A 21,358-nucleotide genomic window follows, 5' to 3' on the forward strand; every position below is an offset into this window, starting at 1 on the left:
ACCTGTAACAGAGGTCTGTTTTGGAGGGCTAATCAAAAGGACTGTAGGGAGGGTGTAGCTCAGTGGTAGAGTGTGTGCTTAGCATGCACGAGGTCCTGGGTTCAATCCCCAGTACCTCCTCCATTAAAATAAATAAATAAATAAATAAACCTAATCACCCCCCCCAAATAAATAAATTAAGTAAATTGTACAAAAAATAAATGTTCTAAAAGCGAAAACCAAAAACCCCCAAAATACCTTTAAAAAAAAGATTAGAGGGGAAAAAAAAAGGACATTGATGGTAAGAAAGTTAGCCACGGCCCAATAGTTGAGATCTAGACCAGAGAGGCATTGACAGTGGAAAATTAACAGATGCCCAGTTTCTCAATTGACACAAGAAGGGCACATATGGTGGAAGAGTTAGCAAGCAGTTTGGATTCAGGGTCAATATACAAGGACACTGATGACTGAATCATTAGTAAAGAACATAAATCCAGATCAGAAAAGTGCAACATAGGTGTTGGTAGAGTTAAGAAAGGCCCAGATTTGAGATCAGCTCAGAGAGGCATTGATGGTGAAAGAGAACAGAGCCCAGGATTTGAGACCAGAAGTCACAAAGATAGTGAGTTTTGGAAATTTCTGTTGATGTGTGTGTGTTACAGCAATGTTCTCACACTTGCCATTCTGTCTTCCATCCAGTTCACAAATACGGCAGGTGGAGACAGAGAAAATGGGATCGTTTGAGAGGTTGACACTCAAATTCTCCAGATTTGTCGAGCTGAGGCCCAGGGAGAGGAAATGAATGTCCTTAGGGTGCCCAGCAAGCCATGCCTAAGCTTAGCCAGGGTCTGCCTGCTGGGTTTGAAACACCTTCAGCAGAGTAAAGAGCCTGTCTCATAAGCTTCGTGCAGGAGGGTATATATACTAGGACCAGGCTTTAAAGAATGTGTATAGGAGTTCAGAGGTGAAGAACACCCAGAAATCTGTTCTCCCCCGAGTCAGTAGCAGCTCCAGAATTTCCATACAAGAGAGGCTAACCTGGTTGGCAGGTGTGGGGGGCATGTCTTGATGTATTTTCATCGCGGGTGTGCTTATAACATTTTCTAAATATTTTCCTATTGATAATTTGCTGAAAAACATTAGTTGTCCATATCTAAGGCTAGTATTATTATTCCTAGCTACTATCATTTTAGTGGGGTAAATGAGATTGAGGGAGATTAAAATCTCCTCCTTACTAATTCCAGTACATCAAAAGGAGACGGCCCCACCTTGACTCCTCCCCTCTCTTCTCCAGTGGTATCGCCCAGAAGAAGATCTGACTTTACTTACTCCCTCTTCCCCAGTGGTCTCTCCAAGGAGAGGCTTGTACCACCCTGATTCCCCTCTCTTGCCCAGTGGTATCAACCGGGGGGGGGGACTGAACCATTCTAACTTCTTTCCTTAGTGACATCTCCCAAGAGGAAACTGTAGTCCTGACTAACCCCCCCCCCCCCCAGTGTATCTCCCTCGAGGATCAGGATACATTCCCCCTTCCCACCGGGATGGGGTTTGACACTCCTGCTTCTGTAAACTTTGAACAGACCTATAGGACCCAGTTCCAAAGACCAGCAATCTCTCGGAAGCTTGCCTTCAGGAAGTTTTTACCCCTGACCGTGTCGACACCCCCCGCCCCCGCCTTCTATGGAACAGCCCGCTGTACGGCACGGGCCCCAAGATGGCGGCCCCCACGGGGGAAGGCCCCGGCGCAGCCATGTTCCTCGCCCGGCGCCGCGGCTCCGGGACAAAGTCTCTGCAGCCCCATAAGCGCACCTTGTTCAGAGTGAGTAGACCGCAGCCTCACAGCTCTTGTGTGATCGTGTGCGAAATCGACAGCCCCAGAAGGGGCAAGAGGTGAGGACAGGAAACGGAAGTGGCCCTCGGAGGCTGTTTTAAGTCTTGTTGGCGGGCGCCGCTAAAGCGGGTGCATGAGGGTTTGTGGCGTGACAGTCATCAGTGGGTTTTGAGGTGATGGCTTTGTTGGCTTTTGAGAATGACAGACTGTCAGTTTGTGGGATCAGTTGGTGGAGAATTAAAGAATCTGGTGAATGGGAACATATGCGAGTCACGGATCCAGGCTTCTGAGGGAGTCAGTTTTTAGATTCCTTGCTGCGTCTTGTCAAGTCTTAATAGTGTGTGTTTTTAGATTTTTCCCTCAGTCTCCCCAGAGATTTGCTAATTTTATTAGCCTTTCCAAAGAATCAACTTTTGGGCTTGTTGACCCATTCTGATGTCCCTTTGTTTTCTATTTCCTTAATTTCTGCTATCTGTACTATTGTCTCTTTATCTAACTTCTTAAATTGGATGTCAATTCTTAATGTTCAGCCTTTCTTTGTTAAAAAAAATTTAAGAACATGAATTTCCCCTTAAGAATCTCTTTAGCTGCATTCCACAAAATTTTATATACACCGTATTATTATTATTGAGCTTTGTATTTAGTTTTTCTTTTTTATTTATTCTTTACATTACTTTACTATAATGCTTTTGGGAAGGTTGACATTTTTCTTAAATCTTTTTATCCAGGGATATGGTATGTCTGTGTGACTATTTTAGATTTGTCGGTTCTTAAAAACTTTTAAAACTGTATAGGTGCAGCTCCTTCAAAAAGTTCATTTTACATATTCTATATTTTTCTTGCTGTCATTACGAATGGATTTTTTTCTGTTTTCATTTGATCATTGTTATTACAGAGGGAAAAAAACTATCCGCTCTTATAATTTTATCTTGTATCCAGCCCCTTATCAAATTACCCTATGAATTCTGGTAGAGTCTGGTAGCTTTTCTATGTGTAAAAGCATATCACTACCAAAGAAAGCTACATTTTCACTTCTTTGCAATATTTATTCTGATTATTTCATCTTCTATTGTGTGAGCTGTAGCCAGAAAAACAATTCTGAATTGGATCAGACATCTCTATCTTTTTATTGATTTTAATGGCCATTGCTTCATCATTTTACTTTTTAGCATAGTATTTCAGGGCTATGTTTTGTAAATGATTTTTGTGATATTTAAGTGATTTAATTCTAACTCATTTTAATTTGAGTTTTTATTAGGAATGACTGCTGAATTGTGTCAAATGCTTTTTTTTTTTTTTGGTGTTAGGTTAAAAGCAGCATGTTTCCTATCCCCTCATATTATTAATGTTGCATCGTCTGGAAAGAAGGGGCTGAGAACTTCCCTGTAGAAGAATTTAAGAGGGATTTTTCACCCTAAAGTGGCAAAATAGTTCAATTGGGCAGAAGAGCTCCCTTTCCTTCAGATTACCAGGTTTCCAGGTTTTCTGCCTCCACCGTCACCCACCAGGGACCCCATGGACAAGTCCTTCCCCTGCCTACCCCATGGGACTTCAGCACCATTCACTGCCTCAGTTCCACCCTCTCTCCAAACCCAGATCTGCCTTGAACCTAGAATTGAGGGATGGGCTGGCTGGGTAAAGTGTGAAGCACTCCCTGTGGAGCCACCAAAGAATGAGACTCTGAGCTCATTAATTTGACTCCAAATCTTATGATTGTTTCCATAGTCCACCCTGACTAATACTCAAGTGAGAGTTGCTGAACTCTGCGCGGTGAATGTGCAATGACACTGATGACATGGATACTGTCCTTTTAAGACTTGGTGTCTCTGTGGAGCTGCTGACTTTTCCCCTTATTGGAGGCTGCGGGATCTTCCATTCAGTCTGACTGCAGCCCACATACAGAGGCCTCTCCAGCTTTGGAAGGTGGGCTGATACCCAGAGTGAACATGCCAGCTAATGGGAAATCACCCCAGAGGTTTCCTGCCCTGGTTCCAGGACAACCTGGCAGATCATTTGAGGTAAGGAGGAGGAGCCTACTTTTCCCCCTATTTTTCTTTCTTTTATTTTTTTAGACAAACTTTAGTTTTGAGATAATTGTAGATTCAAATGCAATGTATTCTTTACCCAGTTTTCCCCATTGTAACATCTTGAAAAATCTCGGTACAATATCACAGCCAGGATATTGACATACAGAACATTTCCATCACCACAAGGATTGCTCAGTGTTGCCCTTTAATAGCTACTTCCCTCCTCCCACTCTCCCTCCTTAACCCCTGGCAACCAATAATCTGTGCCCCAATCCTATAATTTTGTCATTTCAAGAATGTTACATAAATAGAACATACAGTATGTAACCTTTTGGGACTGGCTTTTTTACTCGGCATAATTCGCTGGAGGTTCATCCAGATTGTTGCATATATGAATAATTTGTTCCTTTTTATTGCTGACTAGTATTCCATGGTATGGATTTACCACAGTTTGCTTAACCAGTTACTGGTTGAAGGACATCTTGGTTGTTTCCAGTTTTTGGCTGTTATGAATAAGGATGCTATGATTGTGTAAGATTTTTGTATGGGATGAATGCACATGAGTGCATTTGCTGGATTGTATGCAAAGAGCATTAAAACAATTAAGTGGTTTAATTTTTTAGTACAGTTTTATATTTACAGAATAATTGAGAAGATATGGTTTCATATACCGTTCTGCACACCACCCCCCTCCTCTGGCACACAGTTTCCCCTATTGTTAATATGTTGTATTAGTGTGGTTCATTTGTTACAATTAACCGATATTGATTATTGGCTATTAATTATAGTTGACAGTTTAGAGTAGGGTTCACTTTTTGTGTCTCATATTCTATGGGTTTTGACAAATGCATCATGACATATATCCATCATGCCAACCTGTTTCATCTGTGCTTTAGCTGTTCATCTGTCCTCTCCCTCTGCCTGACTCTGGCATCCACTGATTTTTTTAAAGTATCTCTTAGTTTTGCTTTTTCTAAAATGTCAAGTGGTAGAGTGCTTGCTTAGCATGCATGAGGTCCTGGGTTCAATCTCCAGTAGCTCCTCTAAAAATAAATAAACTAGTTACCTCCCCCCAACCAAAATAAAATAATTAAATAAAATGTCGTATAGTTGGAATCATATGGTCTGTGATCTTTTCAGACTGACTTTTTTCAGTTAGCAATTTGCACTCAAGTTTCCTCCATGTCTTTTTATGGCTCAATAGCTCATTTATTTTTTATCACTGAATAATCCACTGTCTGGCTGTACCACAGTTTGCTTATCCATTCACCTATTGAAGGACATCTTATGAATAAAGCTGCTATAAACATTTATGTCCAGGTTTTTGTGTGGACATAGTTTTCAATTCATTTGGGTAAATAACTAGGAGTGTAATTGCTGGGTCATGTGGTAAGACTGGCTAACTTTATAAGAAACTGCCAGACTGTCTTCTAGACTTTTTCACCATTTTTCATTCTCACCAGCAATGAATGAACATTCTTGTTGTATCACATCCTCACCAGCATTTGGTATTGTCAGTTTTTTGGATTTTAACCATTTTATTAAGTGTGTTGTGGTATCTTATTATTATTTTAACTTGCAATTCCCTAATGAAAAATGATGTTGTATATGGTTTTACATGCTTATTTGCCATCTGTATATCTTCTCTGATCAAGTGTCTACTCAGACCTTTTGCCCATTTTTTGATGTGGCTGTTTGTTTCCTTATTGTTGATTTTTAAGAGTTCTTTGTATATTTTAAATACAAGTTCTTTATCAAGTATGGGTTTTGCAAGTATGTTTCCCATTCTGTGGCTTTCACAGAGCAGAATTTTAAAATTTTAATGAAGTCCAACTTGTCAATTTTTCTTTCATGTAATGTACTTTCAGTGTTATATTTGAAAACGTTGTTAAACCCAGAGTCACTTAAATTGTCTCCTGTTATTTGCAGAAGTTTTATACTTTTGCATTTTACATATAGGTCTAACATCCATTTAGAATTAATTTTCGTAGAAGTTGTAAGGACTGCATCTAGAAGTATTGTTCTTTGCATATGGATATTCAGTTAGTTTCAGCATCATTTGTTGAAAAGGCTGTCCTTTCTCCGTTGATTTGCCTTTGCTGCTTTGTCAAAGATCAGTTGTCTGTATTTCCCTGGGTCTATTTCCTGGCTCTCTATTTATCCCATTGTCTATTTTTACCAATACCATACTTTTATTTATTGTTTTTTAAATTGAGATATAGTTGACTTACAATATTATATTAGTTTCAAGTATACAACATGATTCGGTATTTGTATATACTGTGAAATGACCACCGAGATAAGCCTAGGTGACGTCCATCACCATACATAGTTACAGGGTTTTTTTTTGTGTGTGATGAGAACTTTTAAGATTTATTCTCTTAGCAACTTTCAAATATGCAATACAATATCATTAACTATAGTCATCATGCTGTAGATTACATTCCCATGACTTATTTATTTTATAACTGGAAATTTGTACCTTTTGACCCCTTTCACGCATTTTGCCCACTCCCCACCTCCTACCTCTGGCAACCACCAATCTGTTCTTTGTATCTGTGAGCTTGTTATTTTGTTTGTTTTATTTTGTTTTACATCCCACATATAAGTGAGATCATATAGTATTTGTCTTTCTCTGTCTGACTTATTTCACTTAGCATAATGCCCTCAAGGTCCATCCAAGTTGTTGCAAATAGCAGAATGTCCTTCTTACTCATGGCTGAATAATATTCCATTATGTACACACACACACACACACACACACACACACACACACACACATGTATATACACATACATACACACATATATCACATCTTCTTTATCCATTCATCAGTTGGATGGACATTTAGGTTGTTTCTGCTTCTTGGCTGTTGTAAATCATGCTGCAGTGAACATGGGGGTGCACATATCTTTTCGGGTTAGTGTTTTCATTTTCTTCAGATAAATACCCAGGAGTGAAGTTGCTGGGTCATATGGTAGTTCTATTTTTAATTTTTTGAGGAACCTTCATACTGTTTTGCGTAGTGGCTGTCCCAATTTACATTCCCACAGTGCACAAGGGTTCCTTTGTCTCCACATCCTCACCAACACTTGCTATTTGTTGTCTTCTTGATAACAGCCATCCTAACAGGTGTAAGGTGATATCTCACTCTGATTCTGATTTGCATTTCACTGATGATTAGTGATGTAGAGCATCTTTTCATGTACAACAGGACATCAGGCCAACAGGCCATCTGTATATCTTGTTTGGAAAAATATCTGTTCAGATCCTCTGTCCATTTTTTAATTGGATTTTTTTGCAATTGGGTTGTATGAGCTCTTTATATATTTTAGATATTAACCCCTTATTAGATATATGATTTGCAGATATTTTCTCCCATTCAGTAGGTTGCCTTTTCATTTTGTTGATGGTTTCCTTTGCTGTGCAGAAGCATTTTAATTTGATGTAGTCCCACTTGTTTATTTTTGCTTTGGTTGCCTTTACTTTTGGTGTCAGATCCAAAAAAATCATCACCAAGACTGATGTCAAGGAGCTTACCCCCTATGCTTTCTAGAAGTTTTATGGTTTCAGGTCTTATGTTCAAATCTTTAATCCCTTTTGAGTTAATTTTTTATATGGTGTAAGATAGTGGTCCAGTTTCAGTTTTTGCACGTGGCTGTCCAGTTTTCTCACCACTGTTTTCTTAAGATACTGTCCTTTTCCCATTGTACAGTCTTGACTCTTTTGTCATAAATTAATTGACCATGTATCTGTAGGTTATTTCTGGGCTCTATATTCTGTTCTGTTGTTTGTATCTGTTTTTATACCAGTACCATACTGTTTTGATTATTGTAGCTTTGTAATATACAATTGATCCTTGAACATCACAGGTTGCCAGTCTTCTTATATGTGGCTTATTTTTAATGGCAAATACTACAGTCCTACATGGTTCATAATTGGTTGAATCTGTGGATACAAAGAAAATGGGGATAAAGGGGAACCAAGTATATGGAGGGCTAGCAACTATAACTATATATTTTCAACTGCACAGAGGGTCGATGCCTCTAATCCTGCATTGCTCAAGGGTCAACTAGTTTGAAATCAGAGACTGTGATGCCTCCAGCCTTGTTCTTCTTTCTCAAGATTGCTATTGACACAACATTGTAAACTGACTATAACTCAAAAAAAAAAAAGATTGCTAGCTCGTTGTAATATTTAACTTATAAGTCTTGCTTTTTTAGCTTTGTTAGATTTATACTTAGTGTTTCATACTTCTGAGTGTTTGTAAATGGTTTTATATTTTTTATTTTGGAGCCCATGTTTTCATTGCTAAGATACAGCTAACACATTGGTTTTCGTATGTTTATCTTGATTTTTGTGACCTTGTCATTTGGAAAAAGGGACAGTTTTCTTTCTTTCTTTTTATTCAGTATGCCTTTCATTTCCATTTCTTGCCTTATTGCACTGGTTAGAACTTCCAGCATGATGGTGAATAAGGGTTGTGAGAATGGACATCCTTGCCTTGCTCTTGGTCTTCAGTCTTTTACCACTGGGTATAATGTCAGCTATAGTTTTGTTCTTAGATGCTCTTTATCAAATTGAGGTGCTTTCTCTGTATTTCTATTTCTATTCAGGGTTTTGCAGGAATGAGTGTTAGGTTTCCTCAAGTGCTTTTTCTATACTGATTCATATGATCATGTGACTTTAAAAACCCTGTTAATGTGGTGGATTACATGGATTGATTTTTGAATATTGAACCTGTCTTGCATCCCTGGAATAAACCCCAGTTGGTCGTGGTGTAGAATTCTTTTAATATATTACTGAATTATATTTGCCAATATTTTGTCCAGAAATTTTGCCTTTATACTCATGAGTGATATTGGTGTGTAGTTTTCTTTTTTGTACTGTATTTGATTTTGTAAATGATAGTCAAAAATCTTCCTCTTCACGCTCTAAATAGTAATGCTATTTGGAGGCTGATGATTCTGGGCAATGCATGGTGACTTTTTCCTGATCAGTACTTTACCCTCCTCTAACTCTTCCTTCCCAGATCTTCCAAAAGAGAGTTAGAAATGGCCATATCCCCAGCCAGTTTTTGTTGGTTCATTTATTTACTTGTTAATTTTGTTTTCCTGTGGTGTTTCGGAAGCTTCTAAATATAAATAGGATAAATACTAGGATAAAAGGAAGTAAACAGAAGAAAATATCAACACAAGTTTTAGAATGTAGGCATGTTGGCCAACAATTGTTTACAACTAGAAACTTTGAAAGTCTAAATTTATTGCTGATATTCTGACATTCCAGTCAGACACATGAATTACAATGCCCTCACAGAGAAATCGATAATTCCTCTATAGTAAAGATTTCTTGATACTCGAGAGTCAAGAAATCTTTTGCTAGATCGCCATATGAATCATGGAAACAGTGTCTTCTATTATAACCTCGTCATAAATGCTATTACAGATCTCCTGTGGCGTTTTTCTTTTGGAAAGGATTTTTTTTTCAGTGTTTAAGTAAGATTAAAACCTACAAGCTTTTGTGTCCAGTTAATGAGTAATAAGAGAAGGGCTGAATATGAATTATCATCTGATTGGATAATTAAAATGTGTCTGACCCAGAGTCCAATTACTCAGTGATATGCCAGTTACTTTGTGTGGGATTAAGAGTTTTAGAGCAAAATACCTCTAAATAAAGCATGCCGTCTGAAAGCATAGGGATACTGTGTACATGAAATACTGCATAAGAAAGCTGATGGAAGCGAGTTGTGTCTTTAAACTTCTAACAGTTGGTTGCCATATGCAGGAACTTTATTTGTATTACTGTTTGATAATATAAATAATACAAGTATTTCTCAATTCTCTTGTTTTATGATGTAATTACTGCATGTATATGTTATATTTGGTGTGTTTCTTTCTCTATTGAGTGTTTCCTCTAAATTTTTTTTTGGTAATTAGGAAGGTTTATATTTTTATGCTGGGGGTTACCTTTGTGTTCATCCTTTTTATAGTACTCTTAGTCAACACTATTTTTTTTAAAGTTACATATTTATTTATCAAATTGTATATATTTAAGGTGTACAACATGATGATTTGATATACATACACATAGTGAAATGATTACTACAGTTAAGCTAATTAACGTATCATCTCCTCACACAGTTACCATTTTTTGTGTGTGATGAGTATACACCAGAAATTTACTCTCTTACCATATTTCCATTGTTCAATACAGTATTATTAAGTATAGCCATCATGCTTGTACATTAGATCTCTAGACTTTATTCATCCTACATAAATGTGACTTTGTATTCTTTGACCAACATCTCCCTATTTCCCCCATACCTTTGGTAACCACCATTCTACTCTTTGCTTCTGAGTTCAGATTTTTTTTTTAGATTCTCCTATAAGGGAGATCATATGGTATTTGTCTTTCTGTCTTATTTCATTTAGCATAATGTCCTCCAGCTTCATCCATGTTGTTGCAAACAGCAGGATTTCCTTCTTTCTCATGGCTGAATACTATTCCATTGTATATATATACACCAGATCTTCTTTATCCATTCATCCATCACTGTACACTAGGGTTGTTTCCATATCTTGGCTATTGCAAATAATATTGCAGTGAATATGTGAATGCAAATATCTTTTCAGGATAGTGATTTCATTTCCTTTGGATATATACCCAGAAGTGGGATTGCTGGATCATATGGTAGTTCTAGCGTTAATTTTTTGAGGAACCTCTACATTGTTTTCCATAATGGCCGTACCAATTTACCTTTTTCTTTCTTTGTTTGTTTCCTTTTGGGGGGGAGGGTAATTAGGTTTATTTATTTTTAGAGGAAGTACTGGGGATTGAACCCAGGACCTCATGCACGCTAAGCATGCACTTTACCACTTGAGCTATACCCTCCCCCTTACCTTTTTCTTTATTAATCTTTACCATCTAATTTGTCTCTCATCTATTACCTATACAGCAGTCAATGATTTTATTCAGTTTCCCCCTTTTTCTTTCTCTGCTCCTCCCATATTTTAGTTGCATTTTTTTCCTACTTTGTCAGGACACTTAATGTTTATAGATTATCCTTTAACCTATGACCCCAGCCTTGTTTTAGTCTTAGCTTTCCAGTTAAATATATGGAATGCCCACTGTCAGTCCTTTGGCCAAAATTTTCGCATTCACTGGTTTCGGTCAAAGCACATCATTTAGTATAGTGCTATCCAATAGAACTTCCCGCAGTGATGGGGATGTTCCGTATCTGTGCTGCCCAGCACTGTAACCAGCCATATGTGGTTACTGAGCATTGGAAATGTGCCTAGTGTGACTGACAAACTGAATTTTTAATTTGATTCCACTCTAATTCATCAAAATTTGAATTTAAACAGCCACATGTGGTTAGTAGCTACCATATTAGACAGCACAACTCTAGCAAATTCCCTGAGAAGGACACACATATTTTGGCATATTTAAAACTTTGTCTAAAGGCCTTGACACTTGCAGGGTATCTTGCCTGGATATAATTTCTTTTGTACTTTGTTCCCTTAAGTTTCTTGAAGATGCCTTGCTTTGTATGTTGTTTTTGAGAAATTGATGTCAATCTAATTCTTTTGCCTGGAGACCCTGAGGAATTTTTTTGTCTTTAAATTCTAATAGTTTATTAGGAGATATCTCAGAGTTCCAGGTCAATTTTCCTTGGTACCCAGTGGGCCCTTTGATTGATTGTGTTGAAGTTTGTTTTATGATCCAGGATATGGTCTAGCTTGGTGAATATTCCATGTGTACTTGAAGAAACAGTTGATCTCTCAGTTTTTGAGTGGAATGTTCTACAAAGTCATTGGTTGATTGGTGGTGTTCAGTTTTTCAATAGTCTGGTTGATTTTCTGTCTACTAGTTCCTTTTATAACTAAGAGAGGTGTTGAAAGATGGCAGCCATATTTGTGGATTTTCCCATTTCTCCTTTCAGTTCTTTCAGTTTAGCTTTGTGTATATTGTTGTTTCCCCAGCAACTGGGACAGGTCTAGGCACATACTGTTAACTTAGTAGTCAGTAGTCTTTCCTTCATGAATTGAAAAATTAATACACTAGCAGGGCTGTTTGGAGTTTTCCTCCCCCAAAGTATAATATCAAGCAAGACAGAATCAGGTGTCCAGTGCCCGCTAAACAATGGCCCTTGCCATCTGCCTCTACAAAGATTGGGCCACTAGCCACTGCAGTCGCTGACCTTCAACACACCCTGAAAGGAGTTCAGGGTAGAAATGAGAAATGAGGCACTCTGTGCTCTGGGAAAAACTCTGGCAGAACAGGCCTTCAGGTAGATATTTTCGGGAAAAGATTTTATGAGCCTAATTTCTTGCATCTTCTTATATCTAGAAAAGCTTAAAACCATTAACGGAGACATCTGCTCCTCAGGGTTAGCAGAAACCTCCTGCCAAAACGTGTGCTTGATGGCACATATCCCCCTTCAGCAAAATCACATATATACTGACCTCCCCCATCACCTCTTTGGAGCAGTTCCTCAGTGCTACCTGAGAGACTGTCACCCAGGCTATAGTCCTCATTTTGCCCCCAATAAAACTTAAGTCACAGCTCTCACATTGTGCATTTTTTTTTTCACTCGACACCAGTGTAGCTTCTTCTAATCAATTGTCAACAGTGTTCTGTTGAAAGAATTAGTTCCCACACATCATTTCCACGTGTCCCATTCTGATCATTGCAGATTGTTGTTACAGGGATCTCTGTCATTCGAAGACGTGGCTGTGGATTTTACCCGACAGGAGTGGCACAGGCTGGACCCTGCCCAAAGGACCATGCACAAGGATGTGATGCTGGAGAACTACAGCAACCTGGCATCTGTGGGTGAGGATTATAGTCCTTGTAACTCCTGGTAGCATACGTTTCCTTTCTTGGTTGCTGTACTGTGTCCAGCCTTTGTAGAGTTCGATGACACTTTAGTTCTAGATTGAAGGCTCACAGACGATTTATCAGTTTGGGGCACCAGGAAGAGTGTGTGTGTGTTCTCACTTCCCCCAGTGAAAGGTTTAAATGGGCCCCCTTCCTTGTGCAGCTCATGAAGATGCACCTTTCTCCTCCATCAGAGGCCCTAAAGCTCAGACAGCTTGGCCCACGTCCTGTGCCATTTCCCATTAACAGGCCTCTGCGTGGCCAAACCAGAGATGATCTTCAAGTTGGAACGAGGGGAAGAACTGTGGATATTAGAGGAGGAATCCTCAGGCCATGGTTACCCAGGTGAGTGAGCAAGAACTGGGCCGACAGAAAATAGGGGAATTAAGAGCTTAGGAATTCAGATCAAAGGTTATGTTCGGGCAGTGTTTTTCAGGAGTCTCTTTTCGGAGGCCCTCACTCTTTGAAAATGACTGGAGGACTTAAGGTCTATATGCTTTAGGTGCCTAAATCCCACAATCCAACATCTTTTTTGCTCACACTGAAGTGCTCTCTCCTATTTTATCTTGATTCTTCTGGTCATTTACCACTCTTCTCTTTCCCTGCCTGCCTCAGCTTAGACATTTATTTTTAGCTAGTCTGTCTCCCTTTAGTATTCTCAGTTGCTTTCCTTCCCTCCGTTGCCTTGGATGCCTTCTGTAGTCAAGCACTCATTCATACATTCATTCGGTCATCCACCAAATCTTAAATGAGGGTCTGCTGTACCCTGGTCACGTTCTAGGTGTGGGGATCCGGTAGTGAATAAACTAATATCCAAGTTCTCTTGGAGCTTGCAGTCTAATGAGGGAAAGAGACCAGAAACAAACAAATACATAGTGTTTGGTGGAAAGAAAATCAGTGCGAGATAAGAAGGGTAGACAGTGATGGGGTTTGTGCTTTTGGGGAATGAGGTCAGGGAAGACTCTTTGGTGGAGTTAACTTTAGTGCGCCAACATCAGTGAAGTGAGAGAGTCAGAGCCACATGGAATATTCTGAGCAGAGAGAGCAGTAAGTACCAGCCTGGTCTGAGTGATATATTGTAGGAATAACAAAGACGTTTGTGTGGCTTAAGGGTAGGTGGTGAGAGTCTTAAGAGGTGATATCAGAGAATTTTAGCTGGGGGCCAAGTTACGTAGTTTCACAGGCTTTGTTAAGCACTTTTATTTTATACTGTGACAAGGGGAAGCCTATGTTGGGTTTTGAGTGAGAGTGATCTGATCTGATTTGTTTTTAAAGGCTCTCTCTCACTGCTGTGTGCCAACAATTCTGTTGGTGGTAATGCCCTCAGTCGTGATAATGACCTTCTTCAGCATCAGAAGATTCAAACTTTGGATCAAACTATCGAATACAGGAAAGCCTTCTACAAGAGAACGGGCTTTGTTGGACATAAAAGAACACACACAGGAGAGAAAAACTTTGAATGTCATGAATGTGGGAAAACTTACTGCAGGAAATCAAACCTCATTGAACATCTGCGAATACACACAGGAGAGAGACCCTATAAATGTGGTGAATGTGCAAAAACCTTTAGTGCACGATCATACCTCATCGCTCATCAGAAAACTCACACAGGGGAAAAGCCCTTTGAATGTAACGAATGTGGAAAATCTTTTGGCAGGAAGTCACAACTCATTCTACATCGGAGAACACACACAGGAGAGAGACCCTATGAATGCACTGAATGTGGGAAAACCTTTTCTGAGAAGGCAACCCTCACGATCCATCAGAGAACTCACACAGGGGAGAAACCCTACGAATGTGGTGAATGTGGGAAAACGTTTCGCGTTAAGATATCCCTTACGCAACACCAGAGAACTCACACGGGGGAGAAACCCTATGAATGTGGTGACTGTGGGAAAAACTTCCGTGCAAAAAAATCCCTAAACCAGCATCAAAGGATTCACACGGGGGAGAAGCCCTATAAATGTGGTGAATGTGGGAAATTCTTCAGAATGAAGATGACTCTCAGCAATCACCAGAGAACTCACACAGGTGAGAAACCCTATCAGTGTAACGAATGTGGGAAATCTTTCCGCGTGCACTCATCTCTCGGGATACATCAGCGAATTCACACAGGAGAGAAACCTTATGAATGTAATAAATGCGGCAACGCCTTCTATGTCAAAGCACGCCTCGTTGAACATCAGAGGCTGCATTCAGGAGAGAAACCCTATGAATGTAGTGAATGTGGAAAAATCTTCAGTATGAAGAAATCCCTTTGTCAACACCAGAGAACTCACTCAGGCGAGAAACTTTATGACTGAAGTCAAGGGAGAAATGCCTTCTACGTGAAAGTATGCCTCAGTGACATAATCTTTGAATGTCAAGAATGTTGGAAAGTCTTTGGCCAGAAAACCAACGTCACAGAACATCAGAGAACTCACGGAGGCCAGCCCTTGCCTTGTACTATGGAGGAAGCTTCTCTAAGAAGACTCCTGTCACCATTTGACCAAGCCCTTTGGGCCATCTGATTACCGGGGCACACACAGTGCACCTGTAACAATTTGGCTCCTACACTGGTGTGGAAATTGATTTGATCCCCTTAGGGGATGGCTCATTGTTGTTTTCATTCCATTTGGATTTCCCTAATTAGTGGTGAGGCTGAACATCCTCCAGCTGTTGACTGACCATTTGTTTTTATTTCTTCTGTGCAATGACTGTTCATAGCCTTTGCTCATTGTTTTCTAATGGGCTGTTTATCTTTTACTTCTTGGTTTAAATGTTGTTTTTGTTGTTGTATTTAATATATGAGAATATAAAAATCCTTTTTTCAGTCATGTGTGTTGCAAATACCTTCTCTCAGACTGTGACTGGTTCTTTAATTTTGCTAACTCTTTTGCTGAGGTTTTTTGGGGAGGGAGGGGAGGTAATTAGGTTTTATTTATTTATTTAAAAAAAATTGTTTTTAATGGCGGGACTGGGGATTGAACCCAGGACCTCATGCATGCTAGGCACGCACTCTACCACTGAGCTACACCCTCCCCACTGAGGTTTTATGTTTTGGTGTTAGTTTCAAGGTGATAATAATCTCCTATACCCTTCTCTAAAGTGAAGGTTTTACTTTGAACATTTTTTTTTATCTTATAGTAATGCAATCTATATGGTTTTATAAAGCTGCTTCGAGTTCCTGAAAGAGGAACTAAAAGAACACAGCATGTTGCTGCTTGCTTTGGCAATTACCTTTAAGTCAAGTCTTTGGAGCCTGGAGTATTACAGTAACATTTCCAGTGGGAATAACAAAGCACAGCCACCCCATGCATAATTCATACCAATTCATACTTAATTACTCTGGGAACTCTCACTGCTTGAAGAATGGATGTACTTCCAGATCATTCGCCAGAGGGAGGAAATAAATCCCCAGGTGGAAATTTCAGATTTTTCTACATTATACTGTACAACCAAAATAATACCTGGAAACCTGTGGGTTGTGTTTTTGGAGCGATGATGGAAACCCGTTTCTCTGTAATATACTAACAGTGGGTAAAATAAGAAAGTTACACAAGAGGTGTCTGTGTGTATGTTTCTCTCCCTCAGGGTGTTTGTTTTTATCCTTCCCTCAGTCTGTCTTTTCATCCTTTTATCTTTGCCTGTCTCTTTCTCACCATAATTTCCTCTTCACAAATCATGTTATGGAGACTTTTTTTTTATCACGTGTGGTGGCCACTGAATATAGTTTTGTCATATCTTTTTGGCTTAAGAAAAAAAAAAAAAGGACCCCTATTTGTCCTGCCTTCTGCATCCCAGATCAACCTAGGGTGTGTCTCCCCAGCCACAATTCAGAAAAGAGCTCAGGAGGCTACATTTGCAGTGAAAAAGCATCAGAAATGGCAGAAGCAGCTCAGTCCTTCACAGACCGGCCCCCTTTCCCTCTTTGATACTGCGTGGCCAAGAGGTATATCTCTGATGATTCTTTCCAGCTGGCTTCAGGTTATATAGCCCTTCTGTTCTGAAACTCCTCTGTCAGTCTCTTCTGTAACCAATGGCTTTGACTTCCAGCCTACGTTTTACAAAGGAATGTTCCCCCAGGATGCAGGATGTCTGGAGCCAGAAAGGGCCATCACAGGCTAATGAGCCTGTCATGGCCGAGGCTCTGGATCTCGGTGGCATTGGGTGCTGTGTCATTCAGAATCATATCTGCTCTCCTACTGGGAAGCAGTTCTCGAGTTCTCTGGACAGTTCTTGGGTCAGTCACATCAGCAGGGCACAGAAAAGTTGCTCCTTCCAGGGGTAATATGTGAAGATCTTCCCCAAGCACGAAGCCAACAGGAGCACTGGGATCTGTGCCTGCAGCCTTGACTCTCGCAAGCCAGGAGCCGCCTACAGTCTAACACCCAGAGGCCTGGCCGCAGGCTCTGGTGCCTCTAATTCAGCTCCAAGAGCTGGAAGGTGCTTCGACACCAATAATTCTCCGCCTTCACAGCCTTCACAAACCAGCCCTTCAAATGTTGTGTCAGCCACAGATGCTAAGCGCCAGTGTGACCCTTGTCCCAACTCCCAGCGGTGTGGAACCTTTGATGCTGAAGGGAAGCCCACACCAGCTTCAAGGACGTGATACAAAGTTTCACTGGGCTCTGAAAGACTTGGACAAAACCCCAGGAGGACAGGTCCTTGCCTCGCTTAGTTCCATGACTTTAGTGTCTAGCACAGGGTCTGACCTACCTGTCACAATTCTTAATAAAATTGACCTCAACCTGTGTGTAATTGAAGGGCAATTTCCAAGTCTCTGTGGAAAAGTGGGGTTTTTAAACAGTTTATCAACTGCCATGAGCTATCCACACCTCCTTTCATGTAACTCTCAGAACCATCCTACAAAGTAAGCTCTATATCCATTTTCTGATGAAAAAAACAAAAACAAAAAAACTATCACTATCCCTGTGGCTCCAGGCTGAAGTTCCTTCAGTACAAAAGCCTGCTGACGAGATTTGGAGGCAATGTTATCAGGAATCGATTCTTTCAAAAGCCGTAAGGAGTCTCAAGGGCAGAGGGCATGGAGTGGTCCTGGGCGTCAGAACTAATTCCAGAGATACACACCCCAAATCCGCCCCATTTGGGCAGCTGACCTCCAGCCCCATCCCGTGTCGTGGATTCAGCCCCATCGGCCTCCCCGTTCTCGGAAACCCGTGCCACAGGTTTCGGGCCTGCGGCGCTTTTCACAAGCTTCACCTCCACCTGCAGCGCCCACCTCCTTTGCCCCCTCCTCGTTCCAAGGCCCTCCACCTGCAGAGCCCACCTCACCTGCGCCTTTCCAAGGCCCTCTCCAGCTCTCTGTCTGACCGTCGCCCCTCTGGAGCCTTGGCCAACTGTTTACTTCACGTTGGCAGTTCTCACCTAGTCACCTAGCTGGGGCTGACCGCGTCCGGGCCTGGACAAGCTGGGCGCCTGAGCCCCCTTTAAGGCCTGGAGACCTGGGGCCGGCCCCTGGCCACTCCGCCCCCCTCCCCACGCGTGCAGTAGGTGCAACATAAATGCCCACCGCCGCGCCCACCCACCGCCCCGCTGGCCGCCCGGTTCACCCGGCTCACCCGGCTCACCCGGCTCACCCGGCTCACCCGGCTCACCCAGCCATGGACGCCATCCTGCTCCAGACACCGGAAGTGCAGACTCACTTCCGGCTCCTAACTGTCAACATTTACGATTTTAATCCACCCTAAGTTTTTTCTGTATAATGTGAAGTCTGCAATATATAATGCTGTATTTCCTTTAAATCCTTTACATCATATTGTTTTTAAAGTCATGAGGCTTGCTTTTTTTCATAGAGTGTTACCTTTCCAAGATGTATCCATGTTGATAAATATAGGTCTGGTTTATTTATTTCTCTCTCCATTCCCCTAGTGAAAGATGTTTGTATTGTTTCTGTGCTTAGTGTTTAAATCTAGAAGTGGCAATGATGGGTCATAGGGAGTAGGCAGTATACCAGTTATTAGCTATTGTGCCCCAGCTCCAACCCCCCCCCCTTCTATACTGTGGTTTGTGATGCTGTGGCCGTGACTCTACAAAACACAGTTCTGTCTTGTCAGCTGCTGCTCCCTGTTGGACCTTGCCCATAAGAGATACTCAATATGAATGTTGAGCCTGGGGAAGGAAAAAGGGACATGATCCTTTTTCCTCCTTCCTGTTGGCTCCCTGTTCATCTGATTGTCAGCCCAGCATTCCTTCTTCACTTGGGTAGCAGCAGTTCCTCATGTTAGCAGCAATTTAATCCAGTTTTCAGTTTTCCAGCACTAACAGCTTTATGGTACCCCACCCCCTCAGAGACACTAGCGGCAGCTGGCTGGTGCCACCTCCTTAGAGGTACGAATCCCAGTCACATGAGACTCTGCTTCCAACCTTCTATGTTTAAATTCCAGTTTCTTCCCTTGTTACCCTAGCCCAGCTGCTTTCTGCAGTTGCTATCTCCATAATAATTTTAGTGTTCTCTTTTTGTCTCTTAAGTTATATGATTAATAACTTCATAACTAGTTAAAAATTCATTATAATAAGTTCTCTCTGTTAAAATAACTGGTATGGTTTCTGTCTCCTAGCTGGGTTCTGATTGATACAGAAGTTTTTCAACTTGACTAAATATTGAAGTTTTAAAAAAATTGTACTAGTTTACCCTGTCACAAGCAGTTTGGGGAAAAGTTTACATTTTCACGCATATTCACCAGGACTTATTCTCTGTTTTTTTTTAAGTTGTAAAGTGGCTTTAGGCCCTTCCATCCATGAATGTGGTGTGTCTTTTTATTTTTTTAACTCATCTTTTTAATTTTAAATAGTATTTTATGGTTTTTTCCAAGAAATTGAAAGTTAATCTTTTAATAGAAAATTTGCTCATATACATGTATATACTTATATTAAAAATATAATGATATATTATGCGGTATATATATTTATATGTAATATACATGTGTGTATCTATATGTATGTATCTGTGTGTGTGTGTGTGCGCACCTCCGCAGAAAACACTTTTGTTTTATATGTTTATTTCATTTTATCCATCTATTCACCACTTTGGCTAGTCTTCATTCCTTTCTGCATTTCTTCCAGGATCCTTTTCTTCCTTGCCTGAAAAATACCCTCCAGAGTTTCCTTTAGTGGAGGTCTATATAGTGACAAACCTCTCAGCCTTGTGAATGTTTGCTCTTGTACTTTTCTTGATAAGCAAAAGTGAATTCTTCACCTTTAGTACTTGGTAGCACTATGCCATGGTAAACTGATGTTAAATTAAGTACTTGTTTTGCTTTTTTCCCCTGAGCATTCCATAACGATTATGACAACCCAGGGTATTTCAATTAATCACCAGATGCCCCCCAATAAGGCATACACTTGAATATATGTATATTACACCTTCTGCACTTTGTATATAGCATGCCCTCACCCTCATTTACTAAGTGTTAGTTAAATTTATCAAGATGCCATCCCATTAGTTCTTCCAATCTGCAGTTCATCCATTAAGAAAAATAAATTTGATATTTTAAAATTCTTCTTATTATGGAAAATATCAAACATAAATAAAAGTAATCTACTGTGACAGAAAGCAGATCAGTGATTGTCTCTGGGGTAGGAATTAACTCCTAAGAGGTAAGAGGGAACTTCCCAGGTGATGGAAATATTCTGTATCTTGACTGGAGTGTGTATGGATGGGGGTACACAATAGTTATCAAATGAGTAAACCTAAAATTTGTGCAGTTTATTGTGTGTAAATTAAGTCTCAATTAAAAAACAATAATAAAAAATTCCCCATTCCCATACCAGGAGTCAGATGCGGGCTGCCTGGGAGAAAACCAAGAATCTCGACCACTAGATCAGATGAAAGACACTGGCAATGGGAGACTTGATCCTCCCAAGGCTTTAGAAATGGTTTTGCTCCATGAACATGACCTTCACTAAGGTCTCATGATGGGTTGTGCTGGCCCTCCATTAGCTACCATCCTACCATCACTTATGTGGTGATCCCTACTGGCCAACACTACTGAGTGTGTTTGGCTTCCAATAGCCTAAGTGCAGTCTCTCCTGATCCTCCATTTGCTAACCATGATGCAGTTTTTACCCCCACGACATGTCAGCACCATGTCTACTAACACCTCGTTAGCTTATAGCAGTTCTTATCACTGCCTTTAGTCAAGAGCACAATGTCTGCTGACCTACCATTAGCTCACCGCATCTTGTCTTATCACAACTCTTTGCTGCAACAGTCTGCTGACCCCCATTAGCCCATAGCATCGTGTCTCACCACCCCTTTTAGTTGCCATTACAATTTTTGCTGACACTCATTTGCTCACAGCATAGTGTCTTTTCACTCCTTTAGCCTCCAGCTTAGTGACTGATGATCTTCTATTAATTCAGTATTATGTCTTTTTGCCCTCCTGTAGACTTAGCCTAGTGACTACTGACCTCTTGTTAGTTCCCAGTGATGTGTCTTATCACCTTTCTTTAGACCTAATGCAGTGGCTATTGACCTCATGTTGCCTCTCACCATTTTCTGTTCATTCCCCGTTGGCCACCGTATAGTATATTTAACCCAATGAGTTCTAATCACAGTGTCTGCTTATTGTACATTAGATCCCATCCCTGTGTCTGCTGATTTTTTATTAGCCACCAATAATGTCTTTGATGACCATGA

General features: G+C 40.5%; 1 protein-coding gene and 1 pseudogene across 1 annotated transcript; one reads left to right on the forward strand and one right to left on the reverse strand.

Annotated features, from left to right (window-relative positions):
- The first annotated feature begins 1,678 nt into the window (after positions 1-1,678).
- Positions 1,679-16,126, forward strand: ZNF157 (zinc finger protein 157). The gene is made up of 5 exons (XM_074359595.1): positions 1,679-1,869; positions 3,536-3,828; positions 12,533-12,672; positions 12,967-13,062; positions 13,993-16,126. The coding sequence occupies exons 2-5, from the start codon at positions 3,767-3,769 to the stop codon at positions 15,018-15,020; spliced, it is 1,326 nt and encodes a 441-aa protein (XP_074215696.1). The 5' UTR covers positions 1,679-1,869; positions 3,536-3,766; the 3' UTR covers positions 15,021-16,126.
- Positions 16,127-16,584: 458 nt separating this feature from the next.
- On the reverse strand, positions 16,585-18,331 carry LOC105079425 (rRNA methyltransferase 2, mitochondrial pseudogene; annotated as a pseudogene).
- Positions 18,332-21,358: the final 3,027 nt, after the last annotated feature.

The sequence above is a fragment of the Camelus bactrianus genome, chromosome X, assembly GCF_048773025.1.
Source record: "Camelus bactrianus isolate YW-2024 breed Bactrian camel chromosome X, ASM4877302v1, whole genome shotgun sequence".
In the NCBI taxonomy this organism is placed as follows: Eukaryota; Metazoa; Chordata; class Mammalia; order Artiodactyla; family Camelidae; genus Camelus; species Camelus bactrianus.

What these genes read in the sequence shown, in the direction of transcription:
- ZNF157 (XM_074359595.1), top strand. Translation starts at nt 3,767, where the DNA reads ATGGGAAATCACCCCAGAGGTTTCCTGCCCTGGTTCCAGGACAACCTG. An exon ending in AACCTGGCAGATCATTTGAG is followed by an intron (nt 3,829 to 12,532) that starts GTAAGGAGGAGG and finishes TGATCATTGCAG; the next exon opens with ATTGTTGTTACAGGGATCTC. An exon ending in CAGCAACCTGGCATCTGTGG is followed by an intron (nt 12,673 to 12,966) that starts GTGAGGATTATA and finishes TCCCATTAACAG; the next exon opens with GCCTCTGCGTGGCCAAACCA.